Source organism: Notamacropus eugenii, chromosome 3, assembly GCF_028372415.1.
Source record: "Notamacropus eugenii isolate mMacEug1 chromosome 3, mMacEug1.pri_v2, whole genome shotgun sequence".
Taxonomy (NCBI): domain Eukaryota; kingdom Metazoa; phylum Chordata; class Mammalia; order Diprotodontia; family Macropodidae; genus Notamacropus; species Notamacropus eugenii.
In genome coordinates this window covers 96,485,759-96,503,045 of record NC_092874.1, presented here as the reverse complement: position 1 = coordinate 96,503,045, position 17,287 = coordinate 96,485,759, and the positions used below count along the sequence as shown (strand labels likewise).

The window sequence follows — 17,287 nt, the reverse complement described above, 5'->3', positions numbered from 1 at the left end:
AATGCCAGTCAGGTCACCAATGCCCTTCCTCCTCCTCCTCCTCCTCTTCCTCTTCCTCTTAATAGTGCACACATATCCTTAGCCAGGATACTATCCCCTCAGTCAGCTCAGAGCACCATGATCCTTTCCCAAGGGAATGGAGGAACTTGATCCACAAAGATGGGCTTTTAAAAAGCGGGGACCTCTTTAGGGTTACAGGCTGAGCAAGGGGTACAGGCAGAAAGATAGATCTGAGGAGGGTTCAGAGGTAGATGAAAAAACAGATCCTAGGACCTAAGAGGGCGTTAAGAAGTCATTTGGTCAAGTTTCCCTGATTCCACGACAGCAACCCAAGTATTGATTCCTGTTCGATGAAGAGGATGTAGTCCCTTACGTCTGTAGTTTTCTGTTTTTTATTAGCCTTAACCAATCACTCCATTAATCAATAAGTATTTATTAAGTGCCTACTACCTTCCCCTAAACAAAAGGAGCTTGCGTGCTAATAGGAGATCTATCTAGCTTTATCTACCGATCCCATTCGGTTCCTCATCAGTAAAATAATCTGGAGAAGGAAACGGCAGATCATGCTAGAACCCTTGCCAACCAACCCCCAAATGGGTCACGAAGAGTCGCAGGAGGCTGCCCCGACGGGGCGTGGGGCGCCCCGATAAACAGCCACGAAGTCGTTAAATACGGGGTACGGGGTGGGGGTGGGGCAGAGAGGAGGATCGGCTCGGGGAAAGCCGAGGCCCAGAAAGGGGCTTGTCCGGGTAGTCGCTCCCCTCCCCCAGCTGGCTGAGCGCGGGGCGCCTTTTGCCAGCCACACGACTGATCTACGGCTCCTGGGGGCACGTCTGCATCCCTGGAGGATGCCCACGTTACGGCCAACCGCGTGACCTCGGAGAAGCCCCTCAGTTTTCCGGGGTATAAGACGGAGGCGGGGTCCTCGTAATCCCCCGGGTGGAATGTCGGCTCCTCACCCCGACTCCATCGGAGTCCGACGGCCCCGAGGCCGGGCCGAGGCCCGCGGTCCAGGGCTCCAGAGGACACCGCCCCCGCCCCGCGCCCGCCCCCCCGCCGCGGCCTTGGCAGCCCCGCCCCTCCCCGCCCTGCGCCCGAGCGCGGGGACTGACCCTCGGCAGCTCCGGTAGTCACATGGTGCTGGGCTCTGCCAGGGAAGGAGGGAGGCACAGAGGGTCGGAGCGCGGACAGGGGGAGGAAGGAGAGCTCCAGGGAGGCCAGGAGGTGGCGGGGAGGGGATGGGCCTGGCGGCGGTGAGGCTGGGCCTGCTGCTGGGCGGGGAAGCGGCACCAGTTTCCCCGTACATGGATGGGAGGCGTGCGTACAAACACACGGACCGGGAGGTACGACCCTGCCGGGACAGAGTGAGCGGGGAGGGATTTGAAGGGGGGGAATGGCGCCTACCGACGCCTGCGGGTGCGAGGCCGCGGAGGACGCATGCGCGGGAGGAGGGGGAGGGGCGGGAGAGCGCCTGCCTGGGGCGCTGCGGAGCGGGGTGTTTCGCACTGGAGGCTGGGGTGTGGGTGTTGGGGGGGCCGGGAGGACTCCTGCGCCTCTCGGAGGCCCGGATGCGCCTGGGTGCCAGGGTGTATGTGCACGTCTCTGTGCGCATGTGCCGAGGGAGGATGTGTGGCTGCGCACGTACACCTGAAGGTGAATGCACGGCCCTGCGTGGGAGAGGTGTGCTTGTCGGCGCAGGCTTGGGTGCGCTGCGGGCTTCTCCGCCCTGCCTTTGTTCTCCACCCCCGCCCGCTTCGGGGTGAGTGTGGCCCTCCAGGCCTTCCGGCCTTCTAGGGAGATGGGACCAAGTAATGGCAGGGCCCGGAAGGGAGAAGCCCTTCAGGGGGTAAAGGATCCCTGGATCGGAGCAGGGGCGGCACCTCCTCCGGGAGTGAAGGCAGAACTGTAGGACCCCTGAGGCCATCGAAGCCAGCCTCCACCTGACCGAGATCCCCGCCCAGAAAGTGATATCCAGGCTTTCCCTCTCATGCAGCACTCAGAGTATAGGGAGTTTCTTCATTTGTATCATCTGAAATCTGCCTCCCTGCAACTTTTAGCCCATGTGACTGCTGACCTTTTGGGACAAGCAGAACAAGTCTTAATTAACCTGTGGGCCACGTATGATATGAAGGAAGGAATAGACTTATTTTGATTGACCCAAGAGTCGTCAGAGCCAGAAAGGACTGAAAACTGCAGGGAGGCAGATTTCAGATGGATGTGGAAAAATAACTAACAATTTGAGTCATTAAAAAGTGGAATGAAATATGTGTGCATATGTCATGTATATATATGTATATTATACATTTATATGTGTAATATATATGTATATATAGTTTCTATATCCTGTCATGTGTTAAAAGAGTTGATGTATCTAGCCTCTCCCTAAGTCTTCTTCAGGCTTTAAACATCCCTAGTCCTTGTAAAGACATGGTCTTGAATCCTAGAACCATCCTGGTTGTACTTGTGAATGTATGCTCTGAAGCTTGTTGGTATCCTTCAAAAAAGAAAGTGCTCAGACCTGTACACAGTTCTCCAGGTGTGGTTTGACCAGGGGAAAAGGGGCTATCTCTTCCTTGCTACCAGATGCTGTGTGTCTCCCATAATTCCACTTAAGATCGCTATAACTTGTTTTGGCTGCTATGTCAAACTGAATTCATATTGAGGTGGAGTCCAGGAAAACCCCCAGGTGCCTCCCCATCTTATACTTGTGAAAATTACACTGCTGTAAAACACTGATGAGGAAACTAGCGGTTTCACCTCAAATACTGGTTTCTTCCTGTCTGTCTCTGGGAGGACTGACCCCACTGTGGTTAAAGTAAGTCTTGTCCAGAGTGGTGTAGGTAAAGTCTTTATTGTTGCAGGCATCCCTACATTCTGGAAAGGATCGGAGATATCTGTCTCCTGGGAGAAGTAGGTTCATTCGTAAACGAGGCTGGAAGGAGAATCGCCTGTTCCTGCGTTCCCAGGGTAGGAGCTGGGCTTCTTCTTGATCCCTTCTAGGTTTGGTGAGGGTTAAATATGTAGGGGATCGCATTTCAAGTGAGGGCTACAGTTGGGCTGAATTTGATCTTGTACTCAACTGCTTAGCCCATGGGAAAGAGCTGATTCTCCGACTCTCTAGATAGAAGAAAATTGTGGGAGCAGTGGGAGACGGGGAGGTCTCTTGAGTATGTGGCAAGGCAGGAAGCTGGAGGAACCCTAGGGAGGAAAGCTTTGTGGAGAATCAAGGGTCCCTGCCACCTCCTCTTCCCTGCTCAATATGGCTGTTTCTTCTTATAGGGTCTCCTGGGGAGGAGCCATGTGGCAGTGGGGGGCAGCTCCCTTCTGGTGGGGGCAGGGTGCTCCGAAACACTACAGGTAAGCATCCCTTTGCTCAGTCCTCTTGGTCCTCCAAGTCTTGAACAGCCTCCTTCTATTCTACCCTGCTGTGGCCTTGAAGGTGAAGACTGCTGTCCTGTTCCTCCTTCAGGTTAAAGAAGAAATGGGAGTAGTAGGCCTCATAGGCCTGAGCCTCCCTGAAGGATGACTTATTCCTTGCCCAGGACTTCAAGGACTACCTTCAAGGGTGCCTAGTTGTGCAATTGGATCATTGTTCTGTAGGGCAGTAGGGATGTTGACTTTTTCCTTGTGCTACTTAGAGGATCAGAGTAGACAGTCATTGCTGACTGAGGTTAAAGTCTTGGGGAGAGCATTGTAACTTGGAGTGTTCAGGACAGACTTCATGGAATAGGGGAGGCATGAAATGATTTAATTTGTTTTTAGACTGGACCTGCGGTTATGTTGGTGCAGGGAATTCATCATCTCCTGCTTATGGTTTTTGTGAGTTGGCAGGGGAACTGAAAGATTTAAGTGCCTTGTCCAGGGTCAAACCACCTTTATGTCAGAGGCTGGAACTGAACCCAGGTTTTCCTAACTCTGAGGCTGGATATTTAGAGCTAGATAGCATCCTAAGAGTGGTCCAACCCTCTCAATTTATAGATAACGAAATGGAGTTGCAGAGAGGTCATTTAAGAGTTTCTCCAGGTCACATAGTAGCCCTTCTAAAATGACTCTGATTCTTTATCCCCAGCAGGGCAAGGACCTCTGTTGGAGCGTCGCTGCCGGAGACCCCCTGCTATGGGTCCATCCCGGACTCGGCTCTTCTCTGGACCCCTTCAGGAGTCTCTCCAAGGGTCAGAGCAGGATACTCATGGGATTAAATTAGAAGGGACTATAGCAGCTAGTCAGGGGGGCCTCTTCCAGGGTGGTGCCTACCGCTGTGCCCGCTGTGGGAGGCACTTCCCTGGATGGGCAGCCTTACGTCATCATACTCGTCGGCACCATAGCCGTCCACCTTTGCCCTGCCCTGAGTGTGGGCGTCGATTTCACCATGCTCCTTTCTTGGCCTTACACCGCCTGGCCCACTCTGCTGCCACAGCCATACCGCCTGCCACAGGTTTCCTCTGCCAAGTCTGTGGGCAGAATTTCAGGAGTTGGGCAGCTCTTGCGCTGCATGGCCAGGCTCATGCCTCATCTGCCCGGGCAGTAGCCTGTCCCAAGTGTGAGAAACACTTCAGCCGGGCCTCCCAGTTGCGGGCTCACCTGCAACAGAACCACCCACCTGCCCCACCACCTCGCCGTTTCATCTGCAGTGGCTGTGGTCAGAGCTTTGCACAATGGGCTGAGCTAGTTGCCCACAAACAGATTCATGTGGCTGAAGCACAAGCATCAGAAAAAGTCCTTGCACCTCGGCCCCGGGGCCGTCCAGCACTTACTGCTGCACAGCCAGGTGGTGATGCTGCTGACCGACCCTTCCAGTGTGCCTGGTGTGGCAAATGTTTCCGTCACAAGCCCAACCTAATTGCTCATCGCCGTGTGCATACTGGTGAACGTCCTCACCAGTGCCCTGAGTGTGGGAAACGGTTCACTAATAAGCCCTACCTGACCTCCCACCGGCGAATTCATACTGGTGAGAAGCCTTATCCATGCACTGAATGTGGGCGCCGCTTCCGTCACAAACCTAACCTTTTGTCCCATGGCAAGATTCACCGGCGCCCTCAGGGCTCTGCAGAAGCCACTAGTAGCCAAGGGAGTTTCCAGCTTCCATCTCACCTGTTGGAAACTCAGCAAGACCAAGCCCCAGACCCACAGCAGGATCAGGCCATGGATCCTCAACAGGACCAGCTCATGAACCTTCAGCAGGACCAGGCCATAGGCTCCCAGCAGGATCAGTCCACAGATCTTCGGCAAGATCTGGTGGACTCTCAGCAGGATCAGGTCTTGGATCCTCAGCAAGATCGGGAAGTAGATCCTGCTGTCTCTTATCGTTATGATGAGCATGGCCGCACCTTCCGGAACCGAAGGTCTTTGCGGGGTCAGCAGCAACTACATCCTGGGGAACGTCCTTTCATTTGCAGTGAGTGTGGAAAGAACTTCAGTAAGAAGACCCACTTGGTAGCCCACATCCGTATCCACTCAGGTGAGCGGCCCTTTGCCTGCCTGGAATGTGGGCGCCGTTTCTCACAAGGAAGTCACCTGGCAGCCCACCGTCGTGATCATGCTCCAGAGCGACCCTTCATTTGCCCCGACTGTGGCAAGTCCTTTAGACACAAGCCCTACCTAGCGGCCCACCGCCGTATCCACACAGGTGAGAGGCCCTATGCCTGTCCTGACTGTGGCAAGGCCTTCAGCCAGAAATCCAACCTTGTGTCCCATCGGCGCATCCATACGGGTGAGCGGCCTTATGCTTGCCCTGATTGTGAAAGGCGTTTCAGTCAGAAATCCAACCTCATCACACACCGCAAGAGCCATGGTCGAGAGGGGCCATTCATCTGTGCCACCTGTGGCGAGAGCTTCAGTCATGAGCAAAAGCTCCTGACCCATCAGAGGAAGCATGTGGCCTGAGCTGGTGGGAGTGGATGAGCAGAGGGAGGGAGATAAACTTTGGGGGGGTAGGCAAAGAAGGGATGGAAGCTGTAGTGATAAGATAAGGGATGGGAGGCTGCTAGTGGAAGCTGGCCAGGACCCTGGAGAGAGGACTGGGTACCTCTACCCCAGCAGGCCTGTTAGAGGTTTCCAGGTGCTGCAAGCTCTTCCCACCTCACTGGAAGTCCTTCTTCACTCCTGGGGAAGAAGTATTAGAAAAGAAGATGTATCAGTGTCTGGAGAGAATGAGGAAAACGTCTGGACACTTGCAAAGATGTCTAATATGTTAGGCAACATCTAGATTTATTCAGCTATCTCCAGGAAAGGAAATGTCCTAATGGTGTTAGTTTTTGGTAGCACCTGACTTCACCCATCCCCTTCATGTTCTTCTCTCCTAGTTGCTTCACCCCACCCCCATCCTATCCCCGCTGTCTTCATCTTTCCTTTATGTTTATGTAGCCTTCTCTCTGCTCACAACTGATTTCAGCTTTGGATTGTCTCAACATGTTTTCTCCCTTTCCTCCTCCTTCATTTCCCAGATCAAGACTAAATCCCTGAAGTAGAGTCCCTTTTTCATTTAGTTCCTTTAGCTCTCATTACTATACTGGATAGAAAGGGAGATGCTTGGTTTCTAATAATGAATCTCAAAAGGGCAAGTGGAAAAGCCCTGGGGATTAGGCCAGGTATGGGACAGGCATCTCAAGAGCCTGTTGGAGTGGACATTAGAGTTCAACTAGTTGTCAGCTAATTCAGGAATTTCTTACCTCATCTCTTAACAGACCAGCCTCTGCTTGAATACTTCCAACAGTGGGAATTGAGAAACCTTTGAAGGTAGTTCATTCTCTTACTAAATATCTAGTTAGATTTTTCTTTATACATTAAGTGAAAGTGTATTTTCCTGTACTTTCTACCTGTTGGTTCTAGTTCTGTCTTGTGGAGCCAAGCCATACATAGCAAATCTATTTCCTTCAAGTCCCAGTGAATAAAACTGATTTCCAGCTATAGCTGAAATGTGTTCTCTCCTTGTGTTGAGTTGCAAAGGTATGAGGCCTGAGAAAGCTGTTTTCCAAGGGAAACGTGTGCAGAGGTAGAAACTCAGACAATAAAATAAACTTCTGTGGGACTTGGGGTGGTGGATGAAGGAGAATGGTTTTAAAGATTAAGTTAGGTCCCTTACTGTAGAGATTCCAGAGTGCCATAGACAAGTTTCTTACAGCTGGAAATCTCAAGAGTGACTTCAGCCCTGAGGGGTGTGATAATTTTCTAGGAGAGCAAAATGAAGACATTCCAGGGCTCTCTGGCAAGCAGGTAGAACTGGGATGGAAACCCAGGTGTCCAGGGAGCTTTATTTTCCTATTCTTTGGCTGTGGGTGATTTCCAGTAGTCCTGATCTATATCTTGCCACTGGACCCAGATGGCTCCAGAGGAGAAGGTGAGACTGGTGACTGCACAGCCCTTTCTCACTTAAATCCAGTTCATATGCAAGTCATGGCATCGCCTCCCTAATGTCATGGTTCTCTTTGAGAACAAAGGACAAACAATAAGCTTAACTAGGGGAGGCAGAACCATGCTTGACTTTACCATTATTGTAGGATCAAAGATTTAGAGCTGGAAGAGAGAACAGAATAGAGGTTATCTAGTCTAATCCTAGAATTGTATATGTAAGAAAATGAGGCCCCTGAGACCCATTACATAGGTGAAAAGTGACAACCTAAATTTGAGTTCTCTAAATTCAGTTTTGTCTAAACACTACCAGCATGAACAATGTGATTAAGATATTAAGGTTTTGTAGGCTTTTGTTAGACTCAGATTTTGCTCTGTTGAAGCCTGTGCCCGCCTAGTGGGTAATCAAGATGTGATTTTAGTAGGTAAAGTGGTTCTAGGGTAATATCAGTTATTGCACACTTGGCAGGACTGGGCTAATTTTACTTTGGTGTCAATTCATATTACACTTAAATACACACATATATATGTAAATGAGGTTGGGCCAGGTGGACAGGACCTCTATAAATGTTTCTTCTTGCCTTCCAGGGAACCTTTAACTTCCATTATTACAAATCATACTACTTTGTATTTAGTTATTTGTGTATATGTTTCAGATTCATGAACTTAGAGAATATTAGAACTGGAAGAAGGGATTTTAGATAACTAGTATTTGATACTGTAGTTCTCCTGTGCATTTGATTAGCCCTCTTCTCTCTACTTTGTTTTGACAATATTTTCTGGTCCCATGGCTTCATTTATCATGGCTATGCAGGTAACTGCCCACATCTTTTCTGGTCAAATTGGCTAACTTCTCCCTATTAATATCCTGTTCTCTCCTGTTCATAGCCTTTCCTTTCCTTTCTTCATGGGAAATAGACTCTTCCCTCGAGCTCCAGTATCATAACTCAAAACTGCCCACTGTGAATCTCCTCTGTGTTACACTGGTACATCAGAATTGTTCTGCCCAAAACTGAGTTCATTCTGTAATCTACAAAATCTGCTTTTCTCACATCCTCCATGATGTGACCACCATCCTTTCAGTTATGGATGCATATAACTTATCTTTTTTTCTTAAATTTCTCTTTCTACCTTCCACCCCCATATCTACTCAGTTATCTAGTCCTAACAATTCTACCTGCATGTTGTCCCCCTTTGTAGTTTAGGGCCTCATCTGTCTTTATCTAGGCTATTATAATATTCATCTAACTGATCTTCATGCTTCCAAGCTATCTCCTCCTTGCTAGTTGAGCAAATTTTTTAATGCACTGCTTTGACCATGTCACTAATGAAAATTCATCATTTGTTCCCTATTACTTACCAAGGAAAGTGTAAACTCTTGATCCTGGCATTCAAGGTTTTCCTTAATCTATTTCTACCTTATCTTCCTAGCATTATATTTCCCTTTATATTCCTTTTTTTGAACTAAGCTAAGTTTTGCTATCCTCATTTTCACCTTGCCCCCACCCATCTCTGTTCCTCATTGCTGTTTTCCATTTTTGTATTAGACCTTATGCTTCCCATCCACTCCCTGTCTCTGTCTGTTGCAGAGTCCATTCCTTCAACACTCAATCAGGTTTCATGTCCACAAAACTTCCCTAACCACTCTCTCCCACCACCCCCTCAGTGAATGTGACTTTTCCTTCCATTTTTTCAGGACTTTACATTTAATCTCACTTTCCCCTTGTATCATTGTTGTTTCTGTACCTGTCTATTCCCATTAGATTGTATGCTCCTTAAGAGCAGGGTCTGTGTTGTGTCTCTTTGTATTCCTGAAACCTAGAATAGTTCACATAGGAGGTGTTTAATAAATGTTTGTTCAATTGAATTAACTAGTTCAACCCCCTCATTTTGCAGATGAGGATGCTGAGGTTCAGAGAAGTGGGAGGTCTTGTCCAGCATTACACAGCTAGTTTGTGGCACAGCCTGGACTAGGACCCAGATTAAAGCTAGTTCTGCTTCCCCGCACTACCACTTATCTGCTAGATTGTGAAGTCCTGAAGGGCAGAGACTGTCTGATAACTGTATCCCCCCTCAGCAAGTAAAACATAATAAATGTGTTGGATCAATGAATGAAGTGACTTCTTTGAGTTAAGACATCCTGTTCAAATGGAAATGTTTCCTTTGAGAATTGGTATTGACAGCTCAGTTCTGTAGCTTTTCAAGTTTTAGACTTTTTTCTACAACCTTGTGAGGTAGATAGTGGGAATTTTATCATACCTATTTTGCAAAAGAGGAAATAGACAATGAAGTGACTTGCCTGTGGTACGCACAGCTAATAGTGTGTACTAGCCCCCAGTTCTGTTATTCTCAGTTCTGTGTTCTTTTGACTATATCATACTATTTCCTAAGATGATGACATACATCTGAAGTCCCATATCCTGTCTACCCTCCAGCTGTTTTCCAGTGCTTCCCCCATGATGTTACCACAGTCGTGAAGAGTAGATCAATTGTCTAAAATTGGCAGCTGTTGCTAATGGTCAAACACAGGGTACCAACCTTTCTCCCAATGAAGCTGCCTATGGACAGAATATGAAAGGATGAATCTGAAGCTCTCTGATGATATTACACTGGCCTTTATACTGGGGTTACAAGGCTCAATGTATTGCTCAGTGGGAGAACAAGAAGTATGACCTCATCTTGGTAAACTAAAGGGTGAGTGGTTTTTCCTGGGTGTCTTTGTTTTGTGTTCCCCATGCTTCATGTACTGCGTTTGGTTGGAATCTGTGTTTAAATTTTCTGAAGACTTAGGCACAAAGTACACCAAAGGTTTGGGAAATATTACATTCAGGTAGAAGTTGAGTAACAGGTGCATTCTTAACAATAAACTTGTATTCGTTTATACATTTGTAAGAAGGTCAAGGAAACCTGTTTGGTCCATTGACAATGCTGTGGGGAGAACTCCCACTGCTACCTGAACACTGCCTGACTCTGTGACAATGAATTAATTAGAATAGCATATGGTCTAAACAGAGAATAGGGCCCTGAAGGGCTGGAAGAAAAGGGGCATAGATTTTAATCAGAGCAGTAGGGAATAAGGGTCTGCTTGGTGGAGGCAAAATCTAGTGGGTGATGCAGTGCTGTATTTTGGGCAGCCAGATTTTGCATGGAAGCATTATGTTCTTGGTGGGAACACCATGAGTAGGGTGACTCAGTTTTTTTAGGTCCCTGGGTTGTGGTCTTATTCTGTCCTATAGATTCTTTTTATCTGAAATAGAGCTTTGAGAATAGTCTCAGAATGACCTCCAATGGTTTTGTGAAGCATATACTTGGAGTCAGTCAACAAACACTTAAGTGTTTACCGTGTGCCAGGGGGCATGAGGGAGGAAAGCAGGCCAGGGATGGATAAGGAAGTTTCAGAGATTCATAGAAAGATTGGAGACTACTCTTACCTGTATGTGTATAGAGGAGGAATCAGGCATAATAGTATGACTTGTGAGATTATGCAGGGTACCCACTCTTATTCCCTCGGTTAACATTTTTTAAACACCAACTATGTGCCAGGCACTGTGCTAAGCCCCAGGAGTACAAAAAGAAGCAAAAGATACTTCTGTCTCGTAGGAGCTTATAATCTAATAGAGGAAACAGCAGACAAACACAAAGCATGCTATAGACAGGATAAATAAGAAATAAAGAGAGAAGCCATTAGAAATAAAGGGGGTTAAGGAAACAGCCAGGAGGCCAGTGTTGCCAGATTGAAGAAAAATGTACTGGGCAGTAGGGTGTAAGAAGACTGGAAAGGTAGGAGTGGACTGGGTTTGGAAGGACTTTGAATGCCAAACAGAGCATTTTATATTTGCTCCTAGAGGCAATAGAAGGCCTCTGGGGTTTATTGTGTGGGAGAGGAGGGGGTGGGGGGCCGGGGATGAATGCCTGTGGCATGATAGGACCTGTCCTTTAGAAAGATCATTTTAGTGGCCTGATGGAGACTGGATTGGAGTGAGTAGAGACTTGAGGCAAGCTGACCCACCAGTAGTCTGTTTGCAATAATCAAGGTGAGGCTGTGAGGGTGAGGCTATGAGGGCCTGCACCAGAATGGTGGCAGTTATCAGAGGAGAGAGCACAAAGATGAAATCAACAGGTGTTGGCCACAGCTTGGATGTAGGGGCTAAGAGATAGGGATCTAGGGTGACTCCTAGGCTGTAACCCTGAGGGATGAACTGGATAGATGGCATTGCTCTATACAATAATAGGGAAAGTGGGAGTGAATTTAGGGTGAAAGATACTGAGTTCCATTTTGGATGTACTGAGTTTAAGATTTCTGCTGGACATCCATTTTGAGATGTTTGAAAGGAAGTTGGAGATGTGCAGTTTGAAGTCAGTAAAGAGATTGGGGCAGGAAAGGTAAATTTGATAATTATCAATATAGAAATGGTAATTAAATCCTTGGGAGTTGTTGAGATCATCATTTGAGGTAGTATAAAGGAAGTAGAAGAGGAGGACTCAGGATAGAACCCTGAGGGTATGGCTAAAGGGCTTGCACTAAAGGAGGATCCTTCAAAGGAGACAAAGGGGGTAGTCACATGGGGAAAGCCTGGAGGGAGTGATATCTAGGAAACATGGAGAATGTTGACCTGAAAGTCTGGTTAAAGAAAAGGCAACAGGCTAAATGCATACCTTTATTATTATTTCCGCTTAAAGTAACAGTTACAAAGTACTACAGAGCCAGATATTATCTGACTGCTGATACAAAAATTGGCCGGGCTTAAATCTGTTTTAGGACAATCCAGGGTGTTCCGTGTCCTTCATAGTTAATGGTCTCCATGAGTGATTAACTAGATCATTAGAAAGAAATTTCTTAATTGCATAGGTTGTAAATACAATAAGATAACAGTTTGACAAAGTTTCAAATAGAAATTACAACCCAAGATGTCTATGTTTTTTCCACCATTAACATGACATAACATAGTATATGTCCACAAAATATTAAGATATGTAAAACATTATTCAGAAAAACTGTCAGGTTAAAGGTCTCTTAAGGAATGTTAAGTCAGCCCTACCTGGCTTTTGTTGACATAGGAAGAGGCATTTTCTGAGTTTGCTTCAGAGAGAACAAAGAGATTATTTCAAAATTTACATTAAATATTATCAAGAGAAAAGAACCTCTGGGAGAGGAGAGGAGTCAGCTGTGTCAAAAGCTGCAGAGGTCAGGGAGAAAGAAGATTGAGAATAGACAATTAAGAGATCATTGATAATTTTGAAGAGAGCAGTTTTATGGAATAATAAAAGTTGGAAGCCAGATTGTAAGGGGTTAAGATAATGAGAGCAAAGTGGAGGCAAATAATGTAGGCAAACTTTTAATAGTGTTTAGCTACAAAGGGCAGAAAAGATATAGGACAATAGTTAATCAGGGGTGGAAGGGTCAAGTAAGGGATTGTTAGGTTAGGGGAGATATGGGCATACTTGTAGGCCGTAGGAAATAAGCCAGTAGAGACAGATTTAAAATAAGTGGAAGAGTGAGGGTGACAGAGGGGGAAATCTGTTAAGAGGAGATGATATGGAATGGCATCACCTGAACAAGTAGAAAGGTTAGCCTTGATAAGGGGTAAACCCACTTTATCATGTGAGAGGGGTGAAGGAGGAGAGAGAGTCAGAATATATCTCAGTCTCAAGAGATGAGGTAGTAAATGGCCTCAACTTTTTTGGTAAAATATGAGACAAGATTCTCAGTTGAGAGAGTTAAGGGGAGGGGGACCCATGAGAGGTTTGAAGAGGGATGAAAAATTGTGGAAGAGCTGTTGTGGAGAATAGAGTAGTGAGTTGATAAGGGAATCATTAAGTAAGATTGCCTAGCAGCAGTGAGGATCCAGTTGAAGTTATTTTACATAAATTTGTAGTGGACCCAGTCAGAATGGTTGCATGATTTTCCCCACCTTCATTTAGCAACACGTTTAGAAGCAAGAGCAGCAAATGGTGGGAATGAACCAAAACTGAGGCTGGGTGGGTTGTAATCAGTGATATGATAAGGGGTTCAGGATTCAATGTAAAAATGAATTGCTTCACCAAGAAGTCAAGAAGAGGAGAAGAGGAGACAGTGGCAAGTCAAGAGAGATGGCCTGGGAGAAAAGTAAGAGGTCAAGGGATTGGAAGTCACAAAGTGGATGAAGGGTAGGTAGGGTCATGTAAGGGAATGCAGAGGGAGAGATAAAAAGCCAATAGATTAAGGTTGGAAAAGGGGATTTCTGAAATCGTGAATGTGGAGGCAGTCCTTTTTTTAAGTGATGGCAAGAACAAGGGTATAAATAATCTTTGTGTATGGCTGAGTAGGGTAGAGGTGGTTGCTGTTTGTCCTTGGTTCTTGGACCATTGCATCAAGAAGGTGATGCCATGACTTGCAAGTGAATTGGATTTAAGTGAGGGAGAGATGTGCAAAGTCACCAGACTCAATTTCACTTCTAGAGCCAGTTGGGTCCAATGGCAAGATATAGATCAGGACTACTGGAGATGGCCCCTAAGGTAGAGGAGTAGCTCGTAGGAAGTGAGTAGGTTGAGAAGTTTAGTGGTTAGGATATTTAAGGGATAATATATATATTGAAACCCTCTAGTATGAGGACAGGAGTTGAGGAAGATAAGAAAAATTGTAAGGTATCTTACTGAAGAAGGAAGGAGAATGACAGGGTCTATAGACATAAGCTACCAGCATTTTGATTGGATAGTAGATATGAATAGCATGAAGCTCAGAGGAAGAGAGGTTGCTGACTGATGAAGGAAGGAGAATCTAAAAGTATCAGTGAGAAGCAAGGGAATATTCCAACTCCCCTGCCTCAATTAGTGAGCCAAGAATAATTGAAAGTGCAACTAGTACTGGAAAGAGTGGCCAGGGAAGCTGCCATCAGAGGAAAGCCAGGTTTCTGTAAGAGCTAGTAGATGGAAGGAGTGAGAGAGGAAAAGATTGTAGATGAAGAGAAGTGTGTGGCCTATGGAATGGGCATTCCAGAGGGCACAGTGGAAGGGCTGGGTGGAGTTAGGATGGAGTCTTAAAGATTCTAGAATGTTAGAACTGAATAGGAGATCCAACCCTCAGATTGCAGATAAGGAAACAGGCATAAGGGGAATGATCCACCCCAAGTGACAGAACTAGTTAATGGCAAAGTCTAGTAGACTGCTATGCCATATTTCTTCCCAGGAGCCAACAGATCTGCTGTAAATCTTTATGCTGCTGCTTGAGAGGATCAGAAGGCAGATATGGCTCAGTTTTCTCATTTATAAAATGACCACAGGGCTGACTGGATGAGTAAGGCCCCTTGCTGTCGCTCTACCCTCACTATTCCTGCTGCCATTTTCTCCTGATTTTTTATGGACCCATAGCTCCTCTGTTAGCCCAAAGCTCCCTGATCCTACCTGAACAACCCTAACCGCAGAGACATTTGGAATTCTGGGGATGTTTTGTTGACACCTGTATTGGTTGTCTACTGTGCTGACCAGTGAAAAGGTGCAAATACCTTCGCCTCTTCACGGGTGGGGGAGGGGAGGTGTTGGGGGATTAGGAGGTGCTCAGAGTTGGAAAGGACTGGTGGCCCGAACCACCTACTTACTATAAAAGTAAACTAGAGGCGGCACCTGAAGAGGGGGTGGGTGCGCGGGGCAGCCGTCGGAGACTGGCGGGCCACGCTGGGTCGGAGGCCTCCTCCGGGGACCTCGGGTCCCAGGCGAGCCTTTGCTGTGGTGCTCTGGAGGCGGGAGGGCGCCTGTAGGAAGGTGCGTGGCCGGAGGGCCGGGGCGGGGTCTGCCCGAGCCGAGAGATGAAGTGAGACGGTGCACCTGACAGTGGTGCGGGTCTGGGACAAGAGTCTAGTCTGGGGGTGACCGCGTGCTGGTCAGGCAGAGACGGCAGGAATGGAGCCGGCAGTGAGGGGTGAGAACGTCTGGCTGAAGGCCTCTGCGGGCTCCGGGGACTTCCTTTCCGCTCACCTTCACTTCCGTCACTCCATCTTTTACAGTGACTTGGTTTTCTCTTTTCCCGCGGCATCTAGGGGGTTAATGCCTGGGCCGCCTGTTCGCACCCCGCCCCTCCAGCTCACCACGGGCCATTGGTGTGTGAGAACAAAGAGGGCCCGCCTCTCTGGTCTCCTCCCATAGGGCTGTTCTGGCCACCTGAGAGGGATCACCAATAGCAGCGCGGGAGCCTAGGGCCGCCCCGCCCCCAGCCAATCAGCAGTTCCTTCAGGATTAATGTTAGCTACCGAGGGAAAGGTGTTTTGTTTCCTTGTTTCTCAGTCGGTGCTTCCACCGCCAATGACACTTCTGTGGGGGACACCAGCAAGGACCCGCGGGAGGCTGTCGGGGGGCCGGGCGCCCTGCCCTTCCTGCCCACGGTAGTACGAGGGCAGGTGACCGGCAGTGCCAGCTCCCTGCGCTTCCTCCCTCCGCCCTGGGGCCCCTCTCCTTTGGGGCTCGCGGGATGGGGAAGACCCAGGAGCCCCTTGGAGGGCTTTGGGGATGGGGTGGTGGGAGTGGTTCTGGAGGGCCTCCCTGGAGGAGGAGCCGGCCCGGGGAAATGATCGGGCTGGAGGAGACTCGGGCTCCGCAGGGACCCGGGGGAAGGGCGGGCTGGAGCAGCAGCAGGGGAGATAGACCTAGAGACTATGGGGAGGAGAACGGCCGGGGAGCTGATTTCTGGAGGCTGCACTCTCCTGGCTTTATTTGGGAGGGGTACGTTTTGTACATCTGAATCTATCAGGACCTTAGGGTGTTTACGACCCCAGGGCTTAGGAACTGGGAGAGTGGAAAGAGGTTACTTGGAGTAAGAGGATCAGTTTGATTCTCAGTTCTGCTTCTCACTGCCTGTGAGACCTTGAACAAGTCATTTCTCCACTGTAAGGAGGAGGTGGTAGGCCGAGATGAGTAGATGAGTCTGATGTCCCTTCTAGATCTTCCCTGCCTTCTGGCTTTGTCCTCAAAAACCTGTATGACTTGGAGCAAGCTACCTCAGAACTTAGATTTATTATCTGGTAAAGTTGAGGCTGGACCAGACTTTTAAAAATCAAATTTTAATTTTTTTTAATTAGGAAAAATATAATTTCTTTTCCTCCCACTTCCTCTTCCCCATTGGAAAAAAAAAGGAAAACACACAAAACCTTTCTAACAAGTACTCAGTCGATCAAAACAAATTCTAACATTGCCTAGTTCAAAAAATATGTCTCATTCTGCACCCTTCATCATCACCTCTAGGTAGAGGTGATTTCTGAGGACCCTTCCAATTCTGACAATCTGATTTCTATCTTACAGATGAGGAAACAGAGACTTGGAGAGCCTTTAGAAAAACCAAATGGCAGTTGATGCAAAAAATTTATTGTAACTTTGCTTTGAAATAAAAGTTTTCATCCTATCTCTTTTCTTTGCCTTGAATATAAAAAAAAAAATGCATTGCATCAATTGGTGCAGTGTAGTCCTTTGATGTATTCTGAAATTCCTGTCTTTCTAGTGTTCAGTGATTTACCCCCACAGCAGGAGCGAAACTCAGGTCTTCTTAGAAGGAATGCGATGCTTCTGGCACCACATTCTTATCTTTGGAAAGGGTTGGGGGCCATAATTCTTTATGAAAGTAAAAATATTTTTGTGCAAACTCCCAGGGGATAGGATGTGGTTATGTGGATTAAGATACTGGGGTCTAGCTTGTCCCCTGCCTCTGTACTCAGGTTGATTAAAAGAATCCCTGGGGAGAGACACCATATATACTGGAAGGCAGGATGACTTCCAGTGCTGCTTCTGGCACACGCCTTCTTGTGTAACCCTGGGCAAGTTATATTATCTCTTCTGCCCTTGGCAATTGTCTAAGACTAGACTAAGTCCCAGTAACTAACTCCCTCCCCTGCTAAAAATAACAGGTCTTTAAAAAAAAAAATAATCCCAAAGACCGTAGTTTTTGCCTTCTTTAAAATGAGTGCAATAGCTTCAGTCC

The 17,287-nt window shown here is 47.5% G+C and overlaps 1 protein-coding gene across 4 annotated transcripts; it reads left to right on the top strand.

Annotated features, from left to right (window-relative positions):
• Positions 1-495: 495 nt before the first annotated feature.
• Positions 496-9,459, top strand: REPIN1 (replication initiator 1). 4 transcript variants are annotated; one of them, XM_072652314.1, is made up of 4 exons: positions 496-1,343; positions 2,862-2,967; positions 3,280-3,357; positions 4,073-9,459. In XM_072652314.1, exons 1-4 carry the CDS (start codon positions 1,239-1,241, stop codon positions 5,881-5,883), a joined length of 2,100 nt encoding a protein of 699 aa, XP_072508415.1. In that variant the 5' UTR covers positions 496-1,238; the 3' UTR covers positions 5,884-9,459. The 4 variants fall into 4 exon arrangements, with proteins under 4 accessions (XP_072508415.1, XP_072508414.1, XP_072508417.1 ...); XM_072652313.1 differs by having other exon boundaries at positions 4,070-9,459; XM_072652316.1 differs by lacking the exon at positions 496-1,343 and adding an exon at positions 1,470-1,759 and having other exon boundaries at positions 4,070-9,459.
• Positions 9,460-17,287: the final 7,828 nt, after the last annotated feature.